The 21,283-nt window shown below is 37.4% G+C and overlaps 1 protein-coding gene across 3 annotated transcripts in view; it reads right to left on the bottom strand.

The window, feature by feature from the left end:
- Positions 1–17,058, bottom strand: part of ARHGEF28 (Rho guanine nucleotide exchange factor 28) — a 249,912-nt gene extending 232,854 nt beyond the window's left edge. For all 3 annotated transcript variants that reach the window (XM_020998382.2, XM_020998383.2, XM_078153157.1), the window contains exons 1-2: positions 16,946–17,058; positions 12,148–12,442 (exon numbers count right to left, since the gene is read on the bottom strand). In XM_020998382.2, coding sequence (XP_020854041.1) covers positions 12,148–12,442; positions 16,946–16,969 — 319 coding nt within the window. In that variant the 5' untranslated portion in view covers positions 16,970–17,058. The remainder of the gene's footprint in view (positions 1–12,147; positions 12,443–16,945) is intronic.
- Between the last annotated feature and the right edge of the window lie 4,225 nt (positions 17,059–21,283).

The following is a 21,283-nucleotide window of genomic DNA, read 5'->3' as shown; positions in this document are numbered from 1 at the left end:
GTTTACAATGTCAAGGTAAAGTGGGTGGGGGAGGGAAAAGGGATTGTCTTGTCCAGTAAGATTGTATCACAGCTTTTAAAATTCTAGAGCATGGTCACTTAAAGGCCTACAGCCGCTGGGAAAATGTTAAGGTTTCAAACAGAAACACATAAAATCTGAGTCATTCTTTTCCCATAATTCATTAATTCAGTTCCAACTTCTTCTGTCTTCTGTAAAATTCCTATCCCTGTGGTGTTTCAGATGGTGAGGTTTCAAGCTTGCAGTCTAGCAAGTGTCTGACTGCATTTAGATTAAATGAAGAAATGAAGCAGTAGGTTAGACAAAACAAAGATGACATTTAACATAATCTGTGGAATAGCCAGTAAATATTATAATTTAATATGTCCACTGGCTAATAAGGCCTGGAACACAGATAAGGAAGTGAAAGTGCACAGAAGGCCATGTTAAGCCTTCTTTTACCTTCTGTTTCAATTCGACAGCCAGCAGTCTGTTCAAGTGATAAAAATCTGAGCCAGGTCAATGCTACTTTAGGTGTTAAGCAAATCTTACTTCTTACTTGTAAGTGATATCTCTACTTCATTCAAGACAAAGATAGATAAACTGGTACTTTCCTCTCTCAAAAATTGCTGCTCCCAGGAAGGGAAGTAATGGTTCTGGGTTTATGGCTTGAAGCACAAATGAAAATGTCACAGGCAGTCAGCAATTTATATTGAATTTTTCTAACAGACTTTCAATTCTCACTTGAACTAACTTTACAGTAGTTAAGAAGTAATAATACAACTACTATTTAGTCAGTGAACTCTACCCAACCAGAACACGGTCTTAACAGTTTCTGGAAAACTCCTATTCCTTTTAACCTTTTCTCATGAATCCCACTTTCTAACCCCTTCATTTTTGTGACTTTTCTTTGAGTCTTCTTCATTTTCACCCTCTTCAGCTGTAGAACACAGGATGATGAAAAAAAAAATACTCTTAAAGAGACCTTACAAAATCTGAGGGTTTCTTCTCAATCATGACTCACCATAATGTTAAGTAGGGAGACTAGGAAGATATGTAACTATTGTGTCAGGACTCTTATAGGTGGCAAATATGCCCTAAACAGGCAGGAAAGTAGAACCTGCCAACTTTACTGAACCTCATTTGCATGCTATTCAAAGAGGATACAGAGACAAGGCTAATCTTAGGGCCCAGCCAACACAGCCTCTATGGGATTGCAGGGTGGGGAAGGCTACAGAGTTCCTGAAATGGGTTTAAGAAACAAAGGCTAACAATCAAGAATTTAATGGGAGGTACAAAGAATTTCCTAACCCCAAGTCACATAGTTGTCTCAGACCCAGGATCTCTGATTCGATACCAAACAAAGGCATGCAAGAGAATAGATTTAATCTTAGGCTGAAGCATTCTTCTGGTTTTTGTTACCTCCCTGGCTGGGTGTGCTGGTCATAGCCTGGGCTATAGCTATAGGAATATCAGCCTTCCCTTGGCTGAGAGAGGCTTTCTAGACACTGTGCTTCAGAAGACTGGTAAACAGAGAAGCTAATGACCTTTAAGAGGTAAAGTCCAGCAGATGGTAGCAAAGAGTAGCTTGCTGACCATGAGACCAACAAAGAAGTCCAACAAATAACAAGTAAAAAAGAGTGGGGATCTGATGCCCAACAGAGACACCATGATGTACAGCTGAGAGTAGAGATAAGATGATGTTGTGGTTGTTATTGTTTATCCTTCATTCTAGAAGAGGACCATGACATCAGGGAGGCAATGTCATGACATGCAAATGAATTAGATTTAAGTGAGGGAGGGCTGTGCAGTCACCAGCCTCACTTTCTCCTCTGGAACCATCCGGATCCAGTGAACAGATATAGATCAGGACAACTGGAGATGACCCAGTAGCATGTTACACTGGCCATACATGTGACCTCCATGCATGTTCCCTGGTCATGTATGTTCTCTGAAGATAGGGCCTTCCCCACTGATGACATGATAGAATGAGAGCCTATGCCCAATACATACACATGAGGAACTTTTCTTGTCATTTTATTTGATAAGACGCTTGAATAATTATCTTTTCATTTGAACTAATGTGTTTTCTGGCTGGCTGATAAAAGTAAAACCATCTGTAAAAGATAAAGATGGCTGGTTTTGAGTGGGCACTCATCCACAAAGTGCAATACCTCAAACCTAGGTAGATCTTTATGCCTGGAGCCCCAGTGTGTAAATTGTTGCCTCAGGTGCTATAATTATAATATATAAAGGGTGTATCCAGGAAGAACCAGATAGGGCTCTCTTGAAAACCTCTGTCTCCTTAACAAAGTGCTAATCCTTTGACAAGATAGGCGATTAAAAGGCCCCAGGACATCTCTTTGCCCCTTTAATGCTACATTAAGGATAAACTGATTGAACAAGGCTACTAATACACCTGAGCTAAACCCTTAAACTTGACTTTTAAAAAAAGAGACCGAAAAGCTGAGTAAGACATGGGGCTAGAATCATAGCTGAGAAAGACTTGTAGGAAAATCCCTCCAAAGACCGAACCTGGTCCATTCAAACTTTGACTTACTAGCAGCAGTGTCCCATTCCTGACATGTCAAACTCATTTAGCACAAAGAACCTCATCTCTAGTACTCTAGCAAGTCAGCTATATTGCCTTTTCTATCACTAAACTAGCATTCATTTTTCCTCCCTTAGGATGCTTCTTTGCCCTTGTCTCTGCTGAATTTTATCCCATACTTTCTTGATGATTTCTCTAATTTCACAAGTTATGTTCTGGGTGTTGACAAGCACATTCAACATAGTAATCTGAAATTTTAATGAGTGTGTTCACAATCCCATCATTCAAATAAGCAATTAAATAATATTTAATATGCCAGGCTGGGTCCCCTGTCAGATGCAGTGTACCCTACAAATTCAGGTTAAATATTCTTCCTTCCTTAAACAACCCTACCCCTACACCCACCACCACCAATGAGATACCTAATGCACAGAGAAAGAACTTTTGACTTAATGGCATCTTAGGAATGAAACTGTTCAGTATTAAATATATAGTTTGTTTGGGTCTGTGATTTCATTGGTGTAGGGCACTTCCAGAGAGAAAACTCCCTCTATCAATGCTGATCAACAGCATCTCTGCAATTTTAGGTCTTAGAGAGTTGACTGAGGCACTAAATGTTACGAGACATTGGTCATATCCCTTGGTCATAGCAGGGATATATCAGGACTAGAAATTGAATGCAGCTAACTCATCCCTCCAATTAAAGCAGAGGTGTCAAACCACAGCCTATGTGGCCTAGAGCAGATCAAAATGTAATTGGGAAATATTTAACAAAATAAATAAATAAAAATATTTAACAAAATAAAACAGAGATAATGTTATATTTTAAAACTAAGTCAACATATGTGGCAGCATAGATCCTTATGCAGAGATTAGTAGCCTGTTTCCACTTGAGTTTGACACTACTGCATTACACACAACCTTGCCTCTCAAGAAACACAATCTAACTCTCCAAAATGAATACTTAAGTTAATATTATAGAATGGTACGTGTAAAACTGCAAAAATCTTATCGTGTTTGGAATTGACTAATTGGGGTGTGGTTTGTTTGTTTGTTGGATTTTTAATTCAGAGCGCTTTCCCTCTTCACACCCCAGTTTGCCCATTATCAGCTATATCAGCTATCTGGGGCTTGCCTCGCTCACCAGGCATTCTCACTCCACTGGTACCATAATTCTAGGTTTCAAATTTCAGTTTTTTCATTAAGAGTCTAATAACACAGGTCTGCGACCTACAATCTCTTCTCAGAGTCCCTAGAATCAAAAATAAAACCCAGATTTGGGTTCTTTAGGAAAAAGAGAATTTTTTTTAAATCAAAAAGTCTACTAGAATAATCAAAATAAAACATACTAGAACTTTTTACCTGAGCTTTTAAATAAATAAAAAGAATACAGAATTGCAAAATAGGAAGACTTTCAATCTTCGAAAGCCAAAGGTATATTTACCGTAAAGCACCTCAAATAATTACAGTGTTGCTGAAAAGCCTAGTCCAAATCTGGTGGCTTTAGATTCCTGGGATGGGCTGTACTGCAAAAACTGCTTCAGACAGAAAATTAATGTCATTTTTATGAAATAGAAACCCAATTTTACTTATGGAACAAAATTAAATAAAGACATGGGTTATTTCCTTTCCTACAATCTATAATTAAGTTTCATTTGTGAGTAATGATCTCTTCTATCTGAAGCCCGGGGAAGAAGGCTCTGCTTTCCCTTATGCTGCAGAACCCCATCTTCCCTGGGTCTCTGGCAGCTCTCCAATATCTGATGCCTTCTGGATAAAACTGATTAAAAGACTAGATGTGGATTTTATTATGACACCAAATGAAACAATATTCAGGTTTTGCAGTAAGTCCTTAGGAAAAATCTCTCTTTTCCCAGAAATATTTCTCACTAATTTTTTTTTGTTTGTTTTTTTGTTAGGCAATGGGGTTAAATGATTTGCCCGGGGTCACACAGCTAGTGAGTGTTATGTGTCTGAGGCTGGATTTGAATTCAGATCCTCCTGAATCCAGGGCCGGTGCTCTATCTACTGTACCACGTAGCTGCCCCCTCTCACTAATTCTTATTACCATGTACTGAGTACCAACAGACATATAAAGGACATGCAAAGAAACTGACACAAGTTGTAGTCATTTTTTCTGATAAGAACAATAGGGAGGAACTCTCAAACAGTGGATAACATTCAGAGAAATACTGAATTACACTGCCAGACACCTAATTTCCATTTGTCTTTTGTTGGTTGGTTGGTTTTAAAGGTTGGGTCTCCCTGTCTCACCAGGCTGGAAGTACACGGGCTACTTACAGTCCAATCCTACTATGATTGGCACAGGAGCTTTGACCTGCTCTGTTTCTGACCTGAGCAGGTTCTCCTCTTCTCAGGCAACGTGCTTCCAGGGGGCTCATCATACTAATACCAAGTTTAGCGCATAACCCCTTGCAGCTCAGAACTTCCAAGCTCAAGAGATGCACCAGTCTCAGGCATCTCAGTAGCTGGGCGTGCATCCCCGTACCCAGCCTGTTTTTCATCTGTGAGTACTACCACCGACAAACTCAGGTCCTCTGTGGCAGGTTCTACATGCCTTGGTTTTTAATGTGTAGTTTCTTGTTGTCTATCTGCCTCAAAGATATGTAATCCTCAATATAAATACTAGATAATAAATGTATTGAGCACCTAAAACATTTTAACTTCGTGGAATGAAAGCTCTCTTACAGAAAAAACTAGATAAATATAACATAATATTGAAACAATGGAGTATAGGTTGTTAGAGTTGGAAGGAACCTTAGAATTTGACATTTCACTTAATTCCACAGATGAGGAAAAAGAAGTGGAAAGAAATTAAATAACATAGCCAAGGCCACATAGCTAGTTAGCAGCAAAAGTGGAAACAACTCAGGTTCTCCTGTCACCCAGAAAATATTCTCTCAGAACCATAACTAGCAATTCTGATACCAGGGCAAGTAGTACAAAGGGAAATCTCAAATTAATTTTTAAGACAAATTAATTGAGCCAGGATTTGGCTTATTTCTATAATGTTTCCAATGTGCAATCACTCAGTCTTAAAGATGTCTAGGTAAAGGGGAAACACAACTCCCAAAACAAAAAGTCTAATACTTTGGAATAACTCTATTAGAAAGTTATTCTTCATGTTTAATCTAATTCTGCTTCCCGTGAGCTTTCAAACATAATGTCGATGTCTTGATGGATTGAGATGGGTATCAATGATGTCTTGATGGATTAAAAATAAATTAAAATTAAGACATGCCTATCTGTAAATTTTCTGTATTCCATATTTGGACCAAAACATACAGATACAATAAAATCCTAGGAAATAGATTATTATACAGATCTGGATATGATGTGGTTCAAAATCACATCCCCCCCAAAATAATAAGAAAGTGTGGTAAAAACTTGATGACTGCTTCTAGCTCACAGTATCAATGTTAGCCCTATCCCTCAAAAGTGACATTGTCAAGGATTTCCATGTCATGTCTTTATAAATGCAACCTTTCTATTCAGTTCAACTGGGATAACTCTGCTGTTGACAGATGGATGGATAGATGGATGGATGGGTGGACGGATGGATGAATGGATGGATGGATGGATAGATGGATAGATAGAGAGACAGACAGATTCACTTACCCATAATTCAATACCTCACTGTGTAAGCAGACCTGTACAGCACTTTTCTCATGCAAATATATACTTCTATATTTCAGCCTCTGAGTTCATGAAGACGGGTACTTTCTCCAATGTGCAAATAACAACCTGTTCCTATCTCCTCTTTTTGTTTGACTTTTAAATACATGACCTTCAATAAGTCTTCAACTCAGGGTCCACCCACTATCCAGTAGGTCTTTTTAAAAGTCTCATAATTTATATAGGCACCTATGTACCATACTGGTTGTCCAGATGTTATCTTTGCTCCTACTACATGACCAACCCATCTCCTCTTCTGGTCACACATCTTACAGTAAATCTCTCTTTCCACTGACCCCTGGGAGACCATAATTTTGACTATTTAGAAACTGATTATTTAGAAATTCCATCCAAGTGCATAGCATTGTCTGAACAATAGACATGCTTCATCTATTTGGTAGATTATGTGTAGATAGTTAAGATGAATTTTTGAATGGTTGTTATTCCAATTCAGGAGGCTCTGAAATGTTTTGGAGCTTGATGCAAATAGGACAATGTCATCTAAAAATATGGACACCTTGCAATTTACAGGAATTCCTCATGCATTTTAACTTTGTGATGAACAGAGTTTCCATGACAGCAGAAAATACCTTGGAAAAGCATGTCTCTTTCTGTTATGCCTTGCCTGATATTAATCAATTAATCAGCAGAGCAGCAGAAGAACATGTTAGGGAAGAATCTTAAATGGTGCTTCCTCCTCTACTAATGTTTTTTTTAAATAGTCAGCAAACAATAAGCACAGTAGGATCTTATATTCCCTTCATCTCTTACCTGTGTAGCTGTGAAGATGTGGTCTGGTATAGAATATCCTACTGAATTCTCATGCCTTCATCAAGGATGCCCTCAATATATTTGTAGACTTCTCATAAAGCTTTTACGAACACGAGAGAGAAAGAGAGAGAGAGAGAGAGCAAGACAGCATGGTAGAAAAGGACAAGGAAGGGGCAAGGTGAATGAGAAGGAGCCCAGTGTACCTACACTCAGAGCCAGAAGTTGCCTGTCACTGTAGGTTTCAGAATTTTGCCAGCTGCATTGCTGCCTTGAATAAACCTCTGCACTGAAGTCCTCCTCTCCTTTGGTGACTTCTTCCCTGAGACAATCATTTTGGAAGGATCCTAGCTATGCTTCATCTCACTTACATCTGGAGTCCTTCTCAGGACTCCTTCCCCTCTGGTGTCCATAATGGTCCTGTGTAGGTTCCCTTCCTTCCCCGTCCCCCAACTTTTCAGTTCCCCTTTATAAGTTGTCTTCCCTCATTAAAATGTAAATTCCTTGAGGGTAGGAATAATTGTCTTGCTTTCTTGTATTTTTATCCTCACTGCTCAGCACATGGCCTACTGGCACACCATAAGTGCTAATAAATGTTTCATCAATCAATTGTTAATGATGTCCCCTCAAGCATACTTATCAAAAGTATTAATATCTGTGATATCTTCTATGTGTTTGATAATTTCAATTCTTCCCAATATCTTGAGAATCAGCTTCAATAAACTTAAAACTGTGTCATATCCTCCATGGACTTCCTCTAGGTCTGGTCTTAATGATTTTCCCATTTCTTTTTTTTTTTAACTATCTTTTCTACTTCCTCATATAGCACATTAGAAACTTCAGTGCTGATTCCAAATGTAATAGTTTTACTGTCAATGACATGGAAGATTTGTTCTAGAAATGTTAACACACCTTTTCCATTTTTTATCTTTGTTGTCCTCCTTTAATGTTCTTGGAGTAATTTGGTTTAACTGGGTCAAACTGGGCCAAACTTTCTGAAAACTGTTTTCTATCTCCAACACTTTTCACTGTTTTATTAGGAGCACTATTTATAATCTACCACTATCCTCCTCCATAAATTTTTATAAGTAAGTTTGTATTCTAAACCAGCCTTGCTCTTGGCTGTCAACTTTCTCCAGTCGACAAGGAGATCATATACTTGCTGGCTTAGGCATTCTGTAGGGTCTTCTGGCCTCCTTATTATGGCAACCTTATATTAGCTAAACTTTCATAAGAATGGTGATGGTCTATATCCATTCCTTCTCCTTTATCCATTTCTAAGCATCAGTAACTTATTAAAATAGGTCAGGTTAAAGTTGTTTAGTTGCATGCCACATGTTTTTCCTATTTTGAATAATCTAATCTGGTATTGTTTGATGTTTGTTTTTACAAGCCAATGGTCTAATTGTATACTGACAGCTGATTCAGGAAGACTGACTACTACCTACAGGACATATGGAACTAGATGTCCTATAGACATCCTAAAGTCAACTTGACCAAAATTAAATTTATTATCTTTCCCCAAAAGCCCTCTCCTTTTCCTAACTTCCCAATTATTGTCAAGGGCACTACAATCCTCACAGTGATCCAGCCATTCAATTTACATGTTATCCTTGATTACTCACTTCCACATTCCCCACATCCAACGTATTGTCAAGTCCTGCCAATTCAGCCATCATGTACACGTCCCTCTCTCCCCTGACATTGCCAACACCCTGGTAAAGGTGTTCATTACCTCATGCCTGGACCACTTCGATGACCTGTTGGTTGGTCTCCCTGCCTCAAATCTCTCCCCACTCCAGTCCATCCTTCAATCACTTATCAAAGTGAGTTTCCTAAAGGATAGGTCTGACCATGTCATTCCCCAGTTCAGTAAATTACAGTGACTCCTTATTGTCTCCAAGATCAAATACAAAATTCTCTCAGCTTTTAAAGCCTTTCATAGCCTCTTCCCACATACACATCTCATTAAAGGAGTCTTCTTACATCTTACATCCAATGACATTAGCCTCCTTTCTATTCCTCACAAAAGACACTCGATTTTCCCCCTCCTTGCATTTTCATTGACTGGCTCCCATACTTGGACTTTTTGCTCCCTCCTCATTTCCACCTATTTGCTTTCTTCAAATCCCATCTAAAATCCCGCCTTCTACAAGAAACCTTTCCTGGTCTTCCTTTATACTAGCACCTTCCTTCAGATTATCTCCAAATCATCCTGACTATATATTGCTTGTACATAGTTGCTTGTATACAGTTGTTTCATATTGTCTTTCTCCTTGCCCCCCCCATACATACTGCTCCCAAAAAAGTAGGTGCTTAATAAATGCCTGTTGACTTGACTATTTGAAATGTTCAAACAGAGTCTGGACAGACACTTGTGTGGGATACTGGTGAAGAGATTCATCCTTCAGCTAGTGGTTGTAGTAGATGAACATAAGAGTTCATTTTCAACTCTGAAATAGTTTTTCGCTTGTTTCTTTTGTATGATACTTATTACATTCTGTGTGGAATTACACTTATTTGCATAGCCCTTCTTTCTCTTATTCAATTATAAAATCCTTTATGGCAGGGACCATGTTTTGTTTTGTTTTTAATCACTGAATAGCTCACAGCTGTGGGAAAGTTAGAGCACACATTATAATGGCCAAGACAAATCACAGATGTATATAGGCAAAGGGGCTGGTTAAGTATAATTCTACTAACTGAGATGACTAATTTCATCTCTATGTTATTGTAAAGGAAAATATACTGAATGTATCCAAAGACTAAAAAGAAAAAGGCTAGCAATCACTATCTTCCAGCACATACAAAATAATACATAAGATAAAAGGTTTCCAGTTCACATAAGTCTTTCTACATCTCTTTGAAATCATTTATTTACTCACAATAGTATTCTGCCACATTAATATATCACACCTTTTTGTGCATAATAATAAATTGGTTTCCAGGACAGTTGTACCTATTCATGAGTCCACCTACATTGTCTGTTTTTCCACAGTCCTCCCATCACTGATTAATTTCCTTTTTTGTCATCTTTGCCACTCTGATGGGTATTAAATGGAATCTCAGAATTGCTCTAATGTGTATTGCTCTTGTAGTTATTTGGAGTATTTTTTTTTCAAATGGCTAAAGATAGCCTGGGTTTCTTTCCTTGAGAACTCGCTGTTCACATTCTTAGACAAAAGGTTACTAAACAGTGCATTCCCTTTGACCCTGTTATGCTAATATTAGCCTTATACCCAAAAGAGATCAAAGAAAGAGGAAAAAGATCTTTTATGTGTAAAAATATTTATAGCAACTTTTTGTGGTGGCAACAAAACTGGAAACTAAGAAAATGTCTAACAATGGAGAAATCACTAAATAAATTGTGGTATATAAATGTGATGGAATACTGTTTTAAGGAAATAGATATTTTCAAAAAGACATGAAAAGATTTATATGAACTGATGCAGAATATAATAAGCAGAATCAGAACAATTTCATTTTAACATCAATGTTATAAAAGCCACAATTTTGAGGATCTTTATAAACTGATAAAGAATGAAATTAGCAGAACTAGGAGAATAATTAACACAATAACAACTCTGTGAAAACAAGTAACTATGAAAGCTATAAGAACTAGGCTGATGCAATGATCATTCATGATGCTCCAATAAAATATACTATCCATTATAGTGATGTAACAGATTTAAGGTGCAGAATAAGATTTTAATTTGTATAAAAGAACTGAGGGAATTGGTTTTGCTTGACAATCCATATTTGATAAAAGAAATGTGTTTTTCTTTTCTTTTTTCCCAAAGGGGTGGGGAATGAAAAGGAGAGAAAACAGGTTTGTTGAAAAAAAAATTTAAATAGAGAAGTGGAGGTATTGCTACAGATGTGAAATGCTCCATGCACTTTCAGATGAGGTCATCGTATTATTAGTTTTACTTAACGTTTCATTTTGATCCAAGAGACCTCTTATGAAGAGGGGTTAATCTGTAAATGTGGGTAATGTAAAAACAAGACATCAATAAAACTTATTTTTTAAAAAAAGAGCTATACCTTTAATGGACATCAGGCTCAACATGAGCTAGCGCTGTGATGTGGCAGTCAAAAATGCTGGAGATGACAGATGGCATTAAGAAAGAGAGAGCTTCCAGGAAGAAGAAGGTGAGACTCCTTCTTTATTCTGCCCCAGTCAGACCACAGTTGGAGGACTACATTCAGCTCTGGGTACTATAGTTTAAGAAAGCTATTGAGAAGCTGGAAAGCATACAGTAGAGGGCAACCAGGATGGTGAGTGCCAGGAGTCTATGCCATGAGGATGAATGAACTGGGTATCTTCAGCCTGAGAAGACTTAGGGGATACAGGAACAATTGTATTCACATATTTGAAAGGCTGTCATGTGGAAGGACTAGAATGACTCATTTTGTTTGACCCCAGAATCAGCAGGAATGGATAGAAATTGCAAAGGCAAATTTATTCTTGACATAAGAAAAACAACTTCCTAACAATTAGAGCTATCCAAAAGTGGAATGGGCTGACTGGGGAGGTAGTAGGTTACCCTTCACTGAAGTTCTTTAAGCACAGTCAGAATGACCATTTAATAATCATCATAATAGCTAGCATTTATATAGCGCTTTAAGGTTTGCAAAGCACTTTTACAAATATTATCTCATTTCATACTCACAACAACCCTGGGAGGTAGATGCTTTTATTATCTCCATTTTATAGAGCAGGAAACTGAGACATGCAGAGATTAAATGATTTGACCAAGGTTGCATAGCTAATAAGTGTCTGGGGCTGGATTTGGATTTAGGTCTTCCTATTCTGATTCCTTCTATTTCTTTTTCTTCTCTTATTGCTATTGCTAGGATTTCCAGTACAATTTGGAATAATATTGGTGAGAGTGGGTATCCTTGTTTCACACATAATCTTAGTGGGAAGGCTTCTACTTTATCCAAGTGCAGTACCTCATCCACTGTACCACCTCACCAATCAGGTATGCCATCATGTTAATTTCTTTGGGGCTGGTATTAGACTAAATGGCCACTGAGGTCTTTTCCAGCTCTCAAATTCTGTGATTTGTGGTTTGACCTATCTTAAACTGTACTTACAGAGGCAGGCAAATATTCTTCTAGTGAAAACTTACCTTCTCCTGAAGAATTTCCCAAGATATTCCACCCAAGTGGTAACTCCAAGTGAGCCATAGCCAATACAAGGTCTTCATCCAAAGCCTGAAGCTCTTTCACCTTGAGACCAAATTGATCAAGTAGAGTCTGATGACTGCTACAAGTGAAAGAGCCAACTTGGCTAACGAGAGAACGGGACAGCCTGCAAGCCACATTGTCCATGTATATAATAGAACAACAGCCCATGGTCACTGGGGAGTAACCTTCTGAGTACAAACACGTGGACACCGAACACAGTTTCCTCAAATACATGGCCTGAAATGCAAAACAAGAATTAATGTACCTTTGAGAAACTGTATGAAAGACATTTTCCTCCTCTATGAGGAAAACTTGATTATTATTTAAGAATGTATCTGAAGTTACATGACCTTTCTAAAATTCCAGTGAGCAGGTCTGAGCACCCAGCTTCGTTACAAAGGCAGAGAATGCCCTCAGAACAGCTCTAGGGGACTATAGAGAAATAAAGGAGGATGGGCTGGGAACTTAGCTTGCTGTCTTTCTAACTATTGTTAACAAGATTTAGCAGAGCCAGCGAGGCCAAATTTAAAATGGCGCCTCCTTTGAGTTCTTCCCGGTTTTTAAATTTATCTTTTTTTGGAAGAGTCATGTACCATCCTGGTCCATGGACCCTCCTGAGAATGACCTGAACAAGACTAAAATGTAATTGGGAAATCTTTAACAAAATACATAAAAATACAATATAACATAGATAATGTTCATCTGTTTGTGGTTTTCTAAGTCAACATGTGGCCGATAGGGGTCCATTTCTATTTGAGTTTGATACAATTGCTTTTCACTACTTAAGTGAAGGCTTCATTTAATATTACTCTTTCAGTGTCACTATTTTAAAAAGATATTTGGAATTTATTTAATTAATGTTTAAAAAACAAACATACAACCATTATCACATCATGATTCTGATCAGAAATGTCCATCAGAATAAATAAATGGCCTCTGCTATTTACCTGTCTGCCATATGTTACTGAATACAACTATTATTTCATACATTCATTTTCTTATTATCTTTATATGGCAATTTAAGTCACAAATAAATTAGGTTTCCCCCTATGGAATTTCTTTGTTAACTGCCCCTTTCTCACCCAAACTGAGGCTGAATGTTAAAGAAGAGGAAGGAGGCATGTGTAGGCACGGTCATTTCTCTGACATTACTGATACTACTTGTAATCTCAAAGTATCTTCACGAGGTCATAGAATCGACAATCTATATGGTACCTCAGTGAGCAGGATAGCTTGGTCTATGCCTGAATAGGCATCTCCTATTATAACATCTCACTTAAGTATTATAAATATTATAAAGACACAAATTAACTACAAAGGATATATGAAGGAAGATACTACCTGTATCCAGAGAAAGAACTGATACATGAAAGTATGTATAGTATGGCTTTACACACACACACACACATACACACACACACGACACAAACATATTTGTGTCTAGTGGTAGCCATCTCTAAGGTGGCAGGGGAGGGTGAAGGGGGAGGTAAAAAGAGGGGGGAAAAAATTTACATGATAATTATATATTTAAAAGGAATACCAAGTTGTACATAATAGATTTGTAGTTTCATGTGCAATCATCTTTTTATTATACTATGTTATGGAAATGCTTGTTTTATTCCATAAATTAAAAATAAAATAAATAAAACTAAAAAAAAAAAACCGTGCTCATCCAGCTTTTGCTTGAAAACTTCCAGTGATAGGACTCACTACCTCATTAAGGAACCTATTTCACTTTGCCATAGCTCTAATCGTTAGGAAGTTTTTCCTTATATTAAAACCTGTCTCTGTCATTTCTATCCATTGTTCTTACTTCCACCCTCTGGAGCCAAGAAAAACAAGCCTAAACCAGCTTCTACATGAAAGCCCTTCAAATAACTGAATAAAGAATTTGTCTCTCCTAGCCCACCTCCAAGTTTTCTCATCTTGGCCTTTCTGCTTTTTGTAATAGTAGAATCCCTACAGAGAATATTTTCCTTCCGTAGCTCTACCTTTATTCACCCCTACATGTCACTTCTCCAAGGTAAAACTGCATCTGCCCAGCAGGTCCAGTAATTTTTTAAAGGACAGTAGGATAAAGAGCTGTAGAGGCCCTCTGTGAATATCTTGGTTAAAACATTTATTTTACAGATGAGGAAATGGAGGCCAGAGAGGCTGTGACTTGCTAAAGCTCAAAATATCAGTAATAAATAGCTGAGATAGGCTTCAAATCTATATCCTATGATTCCAAATTCAGTATTCCTTCCTCTATGCTAGGCTGCCTTTCTTCTTAACTCTCAGCCATTTGGCAAAACATTCAGAGACAACAGAATTTTTAGAAATTGATAATATACTATACTATACAAATCGACAGAATGAGGGTAGGAGTAAGAAATAAACTTCATCACTTGGCCTCTATAGGAATTCTTCCCTCTGCAAAGGAGAAGTGAGAATCATTGGACAAATGGACAAAAGAATTCTGAAGAACTTCAACACCACCTCTATCCAGGGTTTACTCACCAAAGGTAAGCAACTGACACCCTGAGAGCCCTAACAAATGACTCCAGAGAACAGTATTGCATGAAATCATTAGAAGAGGATATGACACAGTTGCTTATATTGTCTCTAGGGAAGGTTGTTCCTGCTAAAGAGTAGGTATGGTGTACAGCACACAGCAAATAGCCTGTATCTGAGAAATGTGAAACCACTGATCACACACTTGAGATCAACAGTAAGACAAAGAAAATGGTCTCTGCAACAGAGTTTGCAACATAATGGATGATGTCTCTCTTGAAGCACAAAGCTGGGAGGGAGGAGGAGGGGGAAAGAGGGAGAAAAGCTCAATCATAAAAATGAAACACAATTCAGAATTTTGGCTAATTTGCTGACGTTTTTGTTTTCTTTCTCATAAAAGATGATCAGGAGACTTAAGACATTGTAGAGCAGAAATGAAACTAAAGATGTTTGGGGGGTAGGGTGGGATGGATAAAAGGGAGAGAAGGATGAGAGGAGGCAGTTAACAAAGGAGGTGCAAGGAAGGGGAGAAGCCAGAAGAGGACAGAATACAGAGAAAGCATCATTTTGGAATCACCTATCTATTTGGTTGCTCTTCATTCTCTTAAGGAGCTCTGAAGCCAGGCAAGGAAGAGTTAAGAGTTATGTGCAGTTACAACAACCACAACAACAAAAAATCCTAAGTTATTAAAGGAATCAGATAACAAGTTTCAGATCACTGGCTAGACTTCAATGGAGTTGTAAACTTCCTATGTATCTCTTCACAATGGTCAAAGTCACTGTACAATGCCATATTTATATTCTGTTCTCCTCCCAGCAACCACAGGTTGCCAAAAAATCTGGCAATGGACTTGTTTTCAGAAGGTGAGTCAGTCTGGTTTATAGACTGAAAAAGTGACCACCTATATAGTGTGATTTAAAGAGCTGAGGAAAGATCCCCCTGTCCAAAAAGATCACAGAATCACTGAATCTCCAAGTTAGAAAGGTACACATAGGGCACACATCTGGCATATAGCAGGAGCTTACCAATTCCTAGTTGACTGACTGACCTCTGCCAACCTGTCCCTATTCAAGAATGTCCTCTACAGTATTCCTCACAAGTGAGGGCTGGAAGACTGTTGTCCATCCTTAGTTTGCAAAGAGGACCAATAACATTACGGGAAATGTCCTGACTTGCATGTAAATTCAATTTCAGCGAGGCAGAGTTGTGCAAAATCATCAGCCTCAATATCTTTTCCAGAGTCATCAAAGCCCAATGCCAAGACAAAAGTCAGGACACCTGATGATGGTCCAGGATGCAGCAGATGACCTTGGTCCCTTTGATCTCTGACGAAACTCTAAGTACTCCACAGCACCAGCTTCAGCTGCCCTTATGGCTATTGGAACAAACTTTTCTCATTTGCTCATTCTGTCTTCCAGGGGAAGTCTTTTTATGTTTAGGGTAGACATTCCCCTACCTCCCAACGTAGGAAGTTTGAGGTTTTTTAGGAAGTCCTTTCCTTGTCTCAAATCTAAATCTGCCTTTTCCCCAACCTATACCTGAATTACTGCTTTGGACAAATGCCATAATTATCCTCTTAAAATGCAAAAAATGTCACCTTAGAAGCATAATACTTTAAGCCATTTGCACCCACTTGCACATTAGAATGGATTAAATTTTCAGATTAACAACTAGCTGTCACCTTGAAAAGGGGAAAACAGGGCTATGAAGAATGGGACACAGGCCACACATAATGTAATGGAAAGCAGGGAGAAGAGAAAGGTCTGAAGCATGTTACCCTGCCCCAGAGAGGGTAAGCTCAACTAAGGTGTCCCAGTGGAAAGCCCTAGGCAACCTAGGGTCAGCATTTGATGGAGTAGGGGGAAAAGGAGCTGCTAAAAGCAAAAATAAGAGCTCACTAAAGACAAATTACCTGTTTCATAGTCTTGTCTTAGGTCATCTCTGGCTTAAGGCCCTGAAGAGACAGCATTTCTTTTGTTGCACCATTTTGGCATTATTACAAAAAAATTAATTCTGGTGCAGTGTCTGATCTCAGATGCTATGGCAACTCTAACAGAAAAATTCCCATAGTGCTTGAAAGCCAGCTGGCTTTCCCAAAGCTATCCCTGCCTCTCACTCAGGACATGTGTATTCTTTTTCTCCTAGTTTGTTTCTTGTTTAAAAGGTTTTATAACAACAACAACAACAACAATGAGAAAGTCTACAGATATATTTCCCTATTGGATATTTAAAAAGGAAATGCTTACCTGGAATGCTAGACTGGAGGACATTATCTCCAATGCGCTGTGCAAATGTCACATGCCTTTGATGAGATCCATTGTAAATGAAATAAAATTCAGCATCTTCAGGGAGGTAAACATTTTTGTCAAACTTTGCATACACCATCATCTGCCCCTGAAAAGTGAACAAATCATAACCTTTGACTTGGAGAAACAAAATGTTCTCAAGCAAAAATATATCATATAATATATTAACAATATATTATATATTATATTATATATTATATTAAATAATTAATTGCATGTAGTGTGCCCTGAAGTGCATGCAGTATACCCTCTTCTTAAAATATTTTCTTAAAATTGGCAAAATGTACTCATAAACGTGTGTATACACACATCAGCAACTATCTATATGGATGCATGGCACTTTGTTTCCATTCCTTAGTCTGAAATTTTCTGGATGGCAAATACATTTTTTTGTCTACTATTTATACTATAGGTCCAATACTATGATGAGCATGAATGTTCCTGATAACTAATATTTGGTCATGGCACTGGTAAACTTTTGTACTACACTGGAGCCTAACAGGACCTTTCTAAACATTTTAAGTGCTTGCAAGGACATCAAATGAATTATCACTCCCTTCCATGCTTTTTGTTTCCCAAATCATTGCCAAGAACTACACCAACCATAAAAGATCTCTTGCTTTGAACTACTAAAGGCTCCCTCGTACCTTCCCCACTGTTGGACCTGATGAGTACAGAACATTCAGGATTCTTAACCTGGAGCCCTATAGACTTGTTTAAAAAAAAAAATTGATAACTAGATTTCAATGTAATTAATTTCCTTTGTAATCCTATATATTTAAAAATATTATCATGAGAATAGGTCCAATATTTCACCAAAAGGGTCCATAACACAAAAAAAGGTGAAGAACATTTGAACAGAAGCTGCCATCCTGGAAAATTCATAGATACTCTAGAAATGACTGCAAAAAAACCCTCTCTCTTTTCTAATAAAATGTCATTAAGATAATTCTTCTTTTTTTAGAGAGAGTGGCTAGTAATAAAATTAAACTATACATTTAAAAAAAAAAAGGAAAGAAATAGATTAGTCTTTCAAATGGTCCCTAGAAGTAACACTAAAAGACTTCATGTCTTCTGGACACTCCCTAAACCAAGAACACAAAACACAATACAAAGTAGAGCCTTGAGAGAGTGGGAGAAGACTGTGGAGGCCTATGGGAGTGTGAGGGAAAGGGAAACCTGGAGGTGGAAAGGGTCACACGTTTCTGGAGAGCCTCCAAAACTTAGTCTATAGTTCAGCGAGGCATCTGTTTGGATGCTTGCCTGAACCAAGCACAAACTAGCATTCAGAGAGATTTCCTTATCCCTCAATACTTTTTTTTTTGGAGGGGGAAGAGGGAGGAGAAAACAAAAGGGGGAGGATGTAGGCATTATTATTTTAACTGTAATTTACTAATATCAGCATATATAGATCCATTCAAAAGGATATGAAACTTTATGCCAAGTATAACTGAATCCACAGGGTGAAAAAACAAAATTAGATTCAAGACTTCTCTTTCCAACAGACATGCAGCTATTTAATCCTCTAAAACAAAGCATTTCACCAGCATAAAAACCGGGCATGTACTATTTTGCTTTGTAATGCTATACTCAAAATTATTTGCTTTGAAAACACCATATATCAGAGTAATTTAATTCTCGTTGTGGTAACCTAAAGAAACCCTAGTTTCTGACATATAAATATACGTGTGCTTTCTCATACACACATATGTGCACACATGTATGTACATAGATATGTGCCGACATATATGTGTATACATGTCTATAAAATCAATAGGCTGTAGCATGCCAAGAAAAATTTACCATACAATAGCTTCAAAACAAAGTACAGGAAAAGGACCTGAAAAGAAAAAAAAGTCCAACATGACTGAGAAAATTTAAATGAATTCCATTTCCTAAAAAAAGAAGAACAGCTTGCTTTAGTGAAGCTCCTGGTTGCTGAGTGAATTAATTATCTACAGGCAGAATTGTCCTGAGCTGCCGCTGAATGCTTTTGTATTTTTTATGGAAGACAAATTGCATAAAAAGATCACAGTCTTTCGGAGTCCACAAGAATAATTAATCTGCATCTATTCAAAACACCTATCATATTACTGTTTTACTTGTTCAAGTGAATAAGGACTGTGGCTTACAATAGAGTTTAATTACAGCCTTTGAAAAAAACATAACATACAACAGCACAACCTTACAACTCGATTCTTTCAAAAGCCCTATCACACTTTACAATCACCAGTAAAAGAAGACACTGGATGTACTAAAGAGTCTTCTTTAGAAACATAAGATGGCATTGAAAAGCAGGCCCAGAAATCCAAACAAATAGGAATAATTATTAGAGAAATAATATTCACCAATGACCAATAGTCCCTGATTTGGCAAATCGCAAAAGACACCTGAAAAATATGCAGAAAACTGATCCTTTGAGAGGAGAGGAAGAGGGAGGGAGCTTCTTCACTCTGAAAAGTACCATCATGGTTCAGATAAAAGTTTAAAAGGAAGAAGAATAAGCATCTTTGAGAAAACAGGGAAAACAGCTTTGGAACTATGCAGAATTGAGTCTATATTCAAAAATGAAAAGCTGTATAAAGACAGATTTACAATTTTATATGAAATCCTCTTTTTCTGTTCCTTGTATGTGGAAATGCTCATGTTTGTTGGTGTTTGTAATGTTCATAATAACAGAAAATTAAACATTTTTGTAAGTAAGAACTAATATCATTCAGGAAAATAACTACAGTAAACAGCTTCACAGGAAGTCCATAAAGGAAATGTAACATGGAAAAGGATCCTGTAGAATGAGAATGTCAAAAGTGCCCAATTTTTGTTTAGAAAAGAAGTCCCCTAATGACTGTGGTCAAAGGATGCTAATCTTATTACTGTCCTAGTCAAATTTCCACTTAGAGAATTCTCTTTTGACCATTTAATTCCTCATCTGGATTCAATTGTAGACATTGCCTCCAGCAGTTCAGCACTTTTCACTTTCCAAATTCTATTGGCAAGGGTGTCAGAATGCTTCTTCCAGTCAAAAGCATCAGAGGTCTATTCTCCCTTTTCCACTCCCCTTTTCCCCCATCCTCCCCAACTCTTTGTTCCCTAGAGAGAAAATGCTTCAACTATTCCACAGTCATGGCTAAGAAGTCAAGTAAAATCCAAAATGGCATCAACAACAATGGGAGGGTAGAAAAGCAAAATTAACTGGATGACTATAAAGTACTTAGTGACCTCCCTCCTCCCCAAATAGCTTTTAAAAAGAAATGGACTTTCACATAAAGTGGGAAAGATTATTATCTCCTTCCATCCCAGCAATCTAAGAAAGAAGTTGTAAGTAAAGAAGAGAAATGGAGGTGAGGGGGAGAGCAACTAATCATGAACACAAGATATATGATTGCAGCACACATAAAATGTCAATATCTTTTCTGAAGGTCTGCATAAAACTAAGATCCAGCATGAACAGAAGAATCAACAATATGCTGCTTGCAAATCATCCTAGAACAATAGAGGTCTCAAATTACGGCAGCTAAGCCACTCCATTAGTACAGATATGAAGCCTTTAAATACTAAAGACCTTACATATTTGAAAGCAAATAAAGCTCCTGTGACATTTAGAGAAAGAACATTAATCCTAATTAATTAATTAATCCTAAAGAGGGAAAGCTATCATTTAGCATCATTTAGCAAAGTCTAGTGGAAAGAGTTCTAGACTTGGAGTCCAAGGGCTTGTTTGACACTGGGTAAGTCTTTTAATCGCTCTGTGCCTCAGTTTCCTTATCTGAAAAAATAAAGATAATCTCTGAGGTCTCTTCCAGTTCTAGATGCTATGATTTCATAAGACAACTTCATCTTCAGTCTAAGAGTAAGCTGTTTCCAGCACATCATCATCTTAAATGCTCAATAAACATACATAAATTTGAGGTTAAAATTCTCAAAAAAAAAAAATCCCAGATAACTTAAATGGAGCTTGCACCTCTCTTATCATAAACTTATTTTACCATCCATCTAGGAAATGAAAAAAAAACCCAATAATTTGTTGCTTTTTAAAATTACAGAATTTGCTATCTAGACTCTAGAATCTTGCTAGAGCTGAATCATTCTTACAAACAAATGCCCAAACTGCACCAACCCACTTACTTTTTTTTTATAAAAGGGTGTTAATTTTTTAATGTTCTAGTTGAATCCTAATTTTGAGTATTTTAGTCTGCCTACATTCCCATATGGATCCAAGAGGCTCTTTTGCTAAAGTTCAAAACTTTCCTGAGTAAAATCTTTTAGAATGTGTATCAA

Source organism: Phascolarctos cinereus, unplaced genomic scaffold (assembly GCF_003287225.1).
Source record: "Phascolarctos cinereus isolate Bilbo 61053 unplaced genomic scaffold, phaCin_HiC Scaffold_4;HRSCAF=312, whole genome shotgun sequence".
Taxonomy (NCBI): domain Eukaryota; kingdom Metazoa; phylum Chordata; class Mammalia; order Diprotodontia; family Phascolarctidae; genus Phascolarctos; species Phascolarctos cinereus.
Note: the sequence above shows the minus strand (reverse complement) of the source record. Positions and strands in the feature narration are given on the sequence as shown.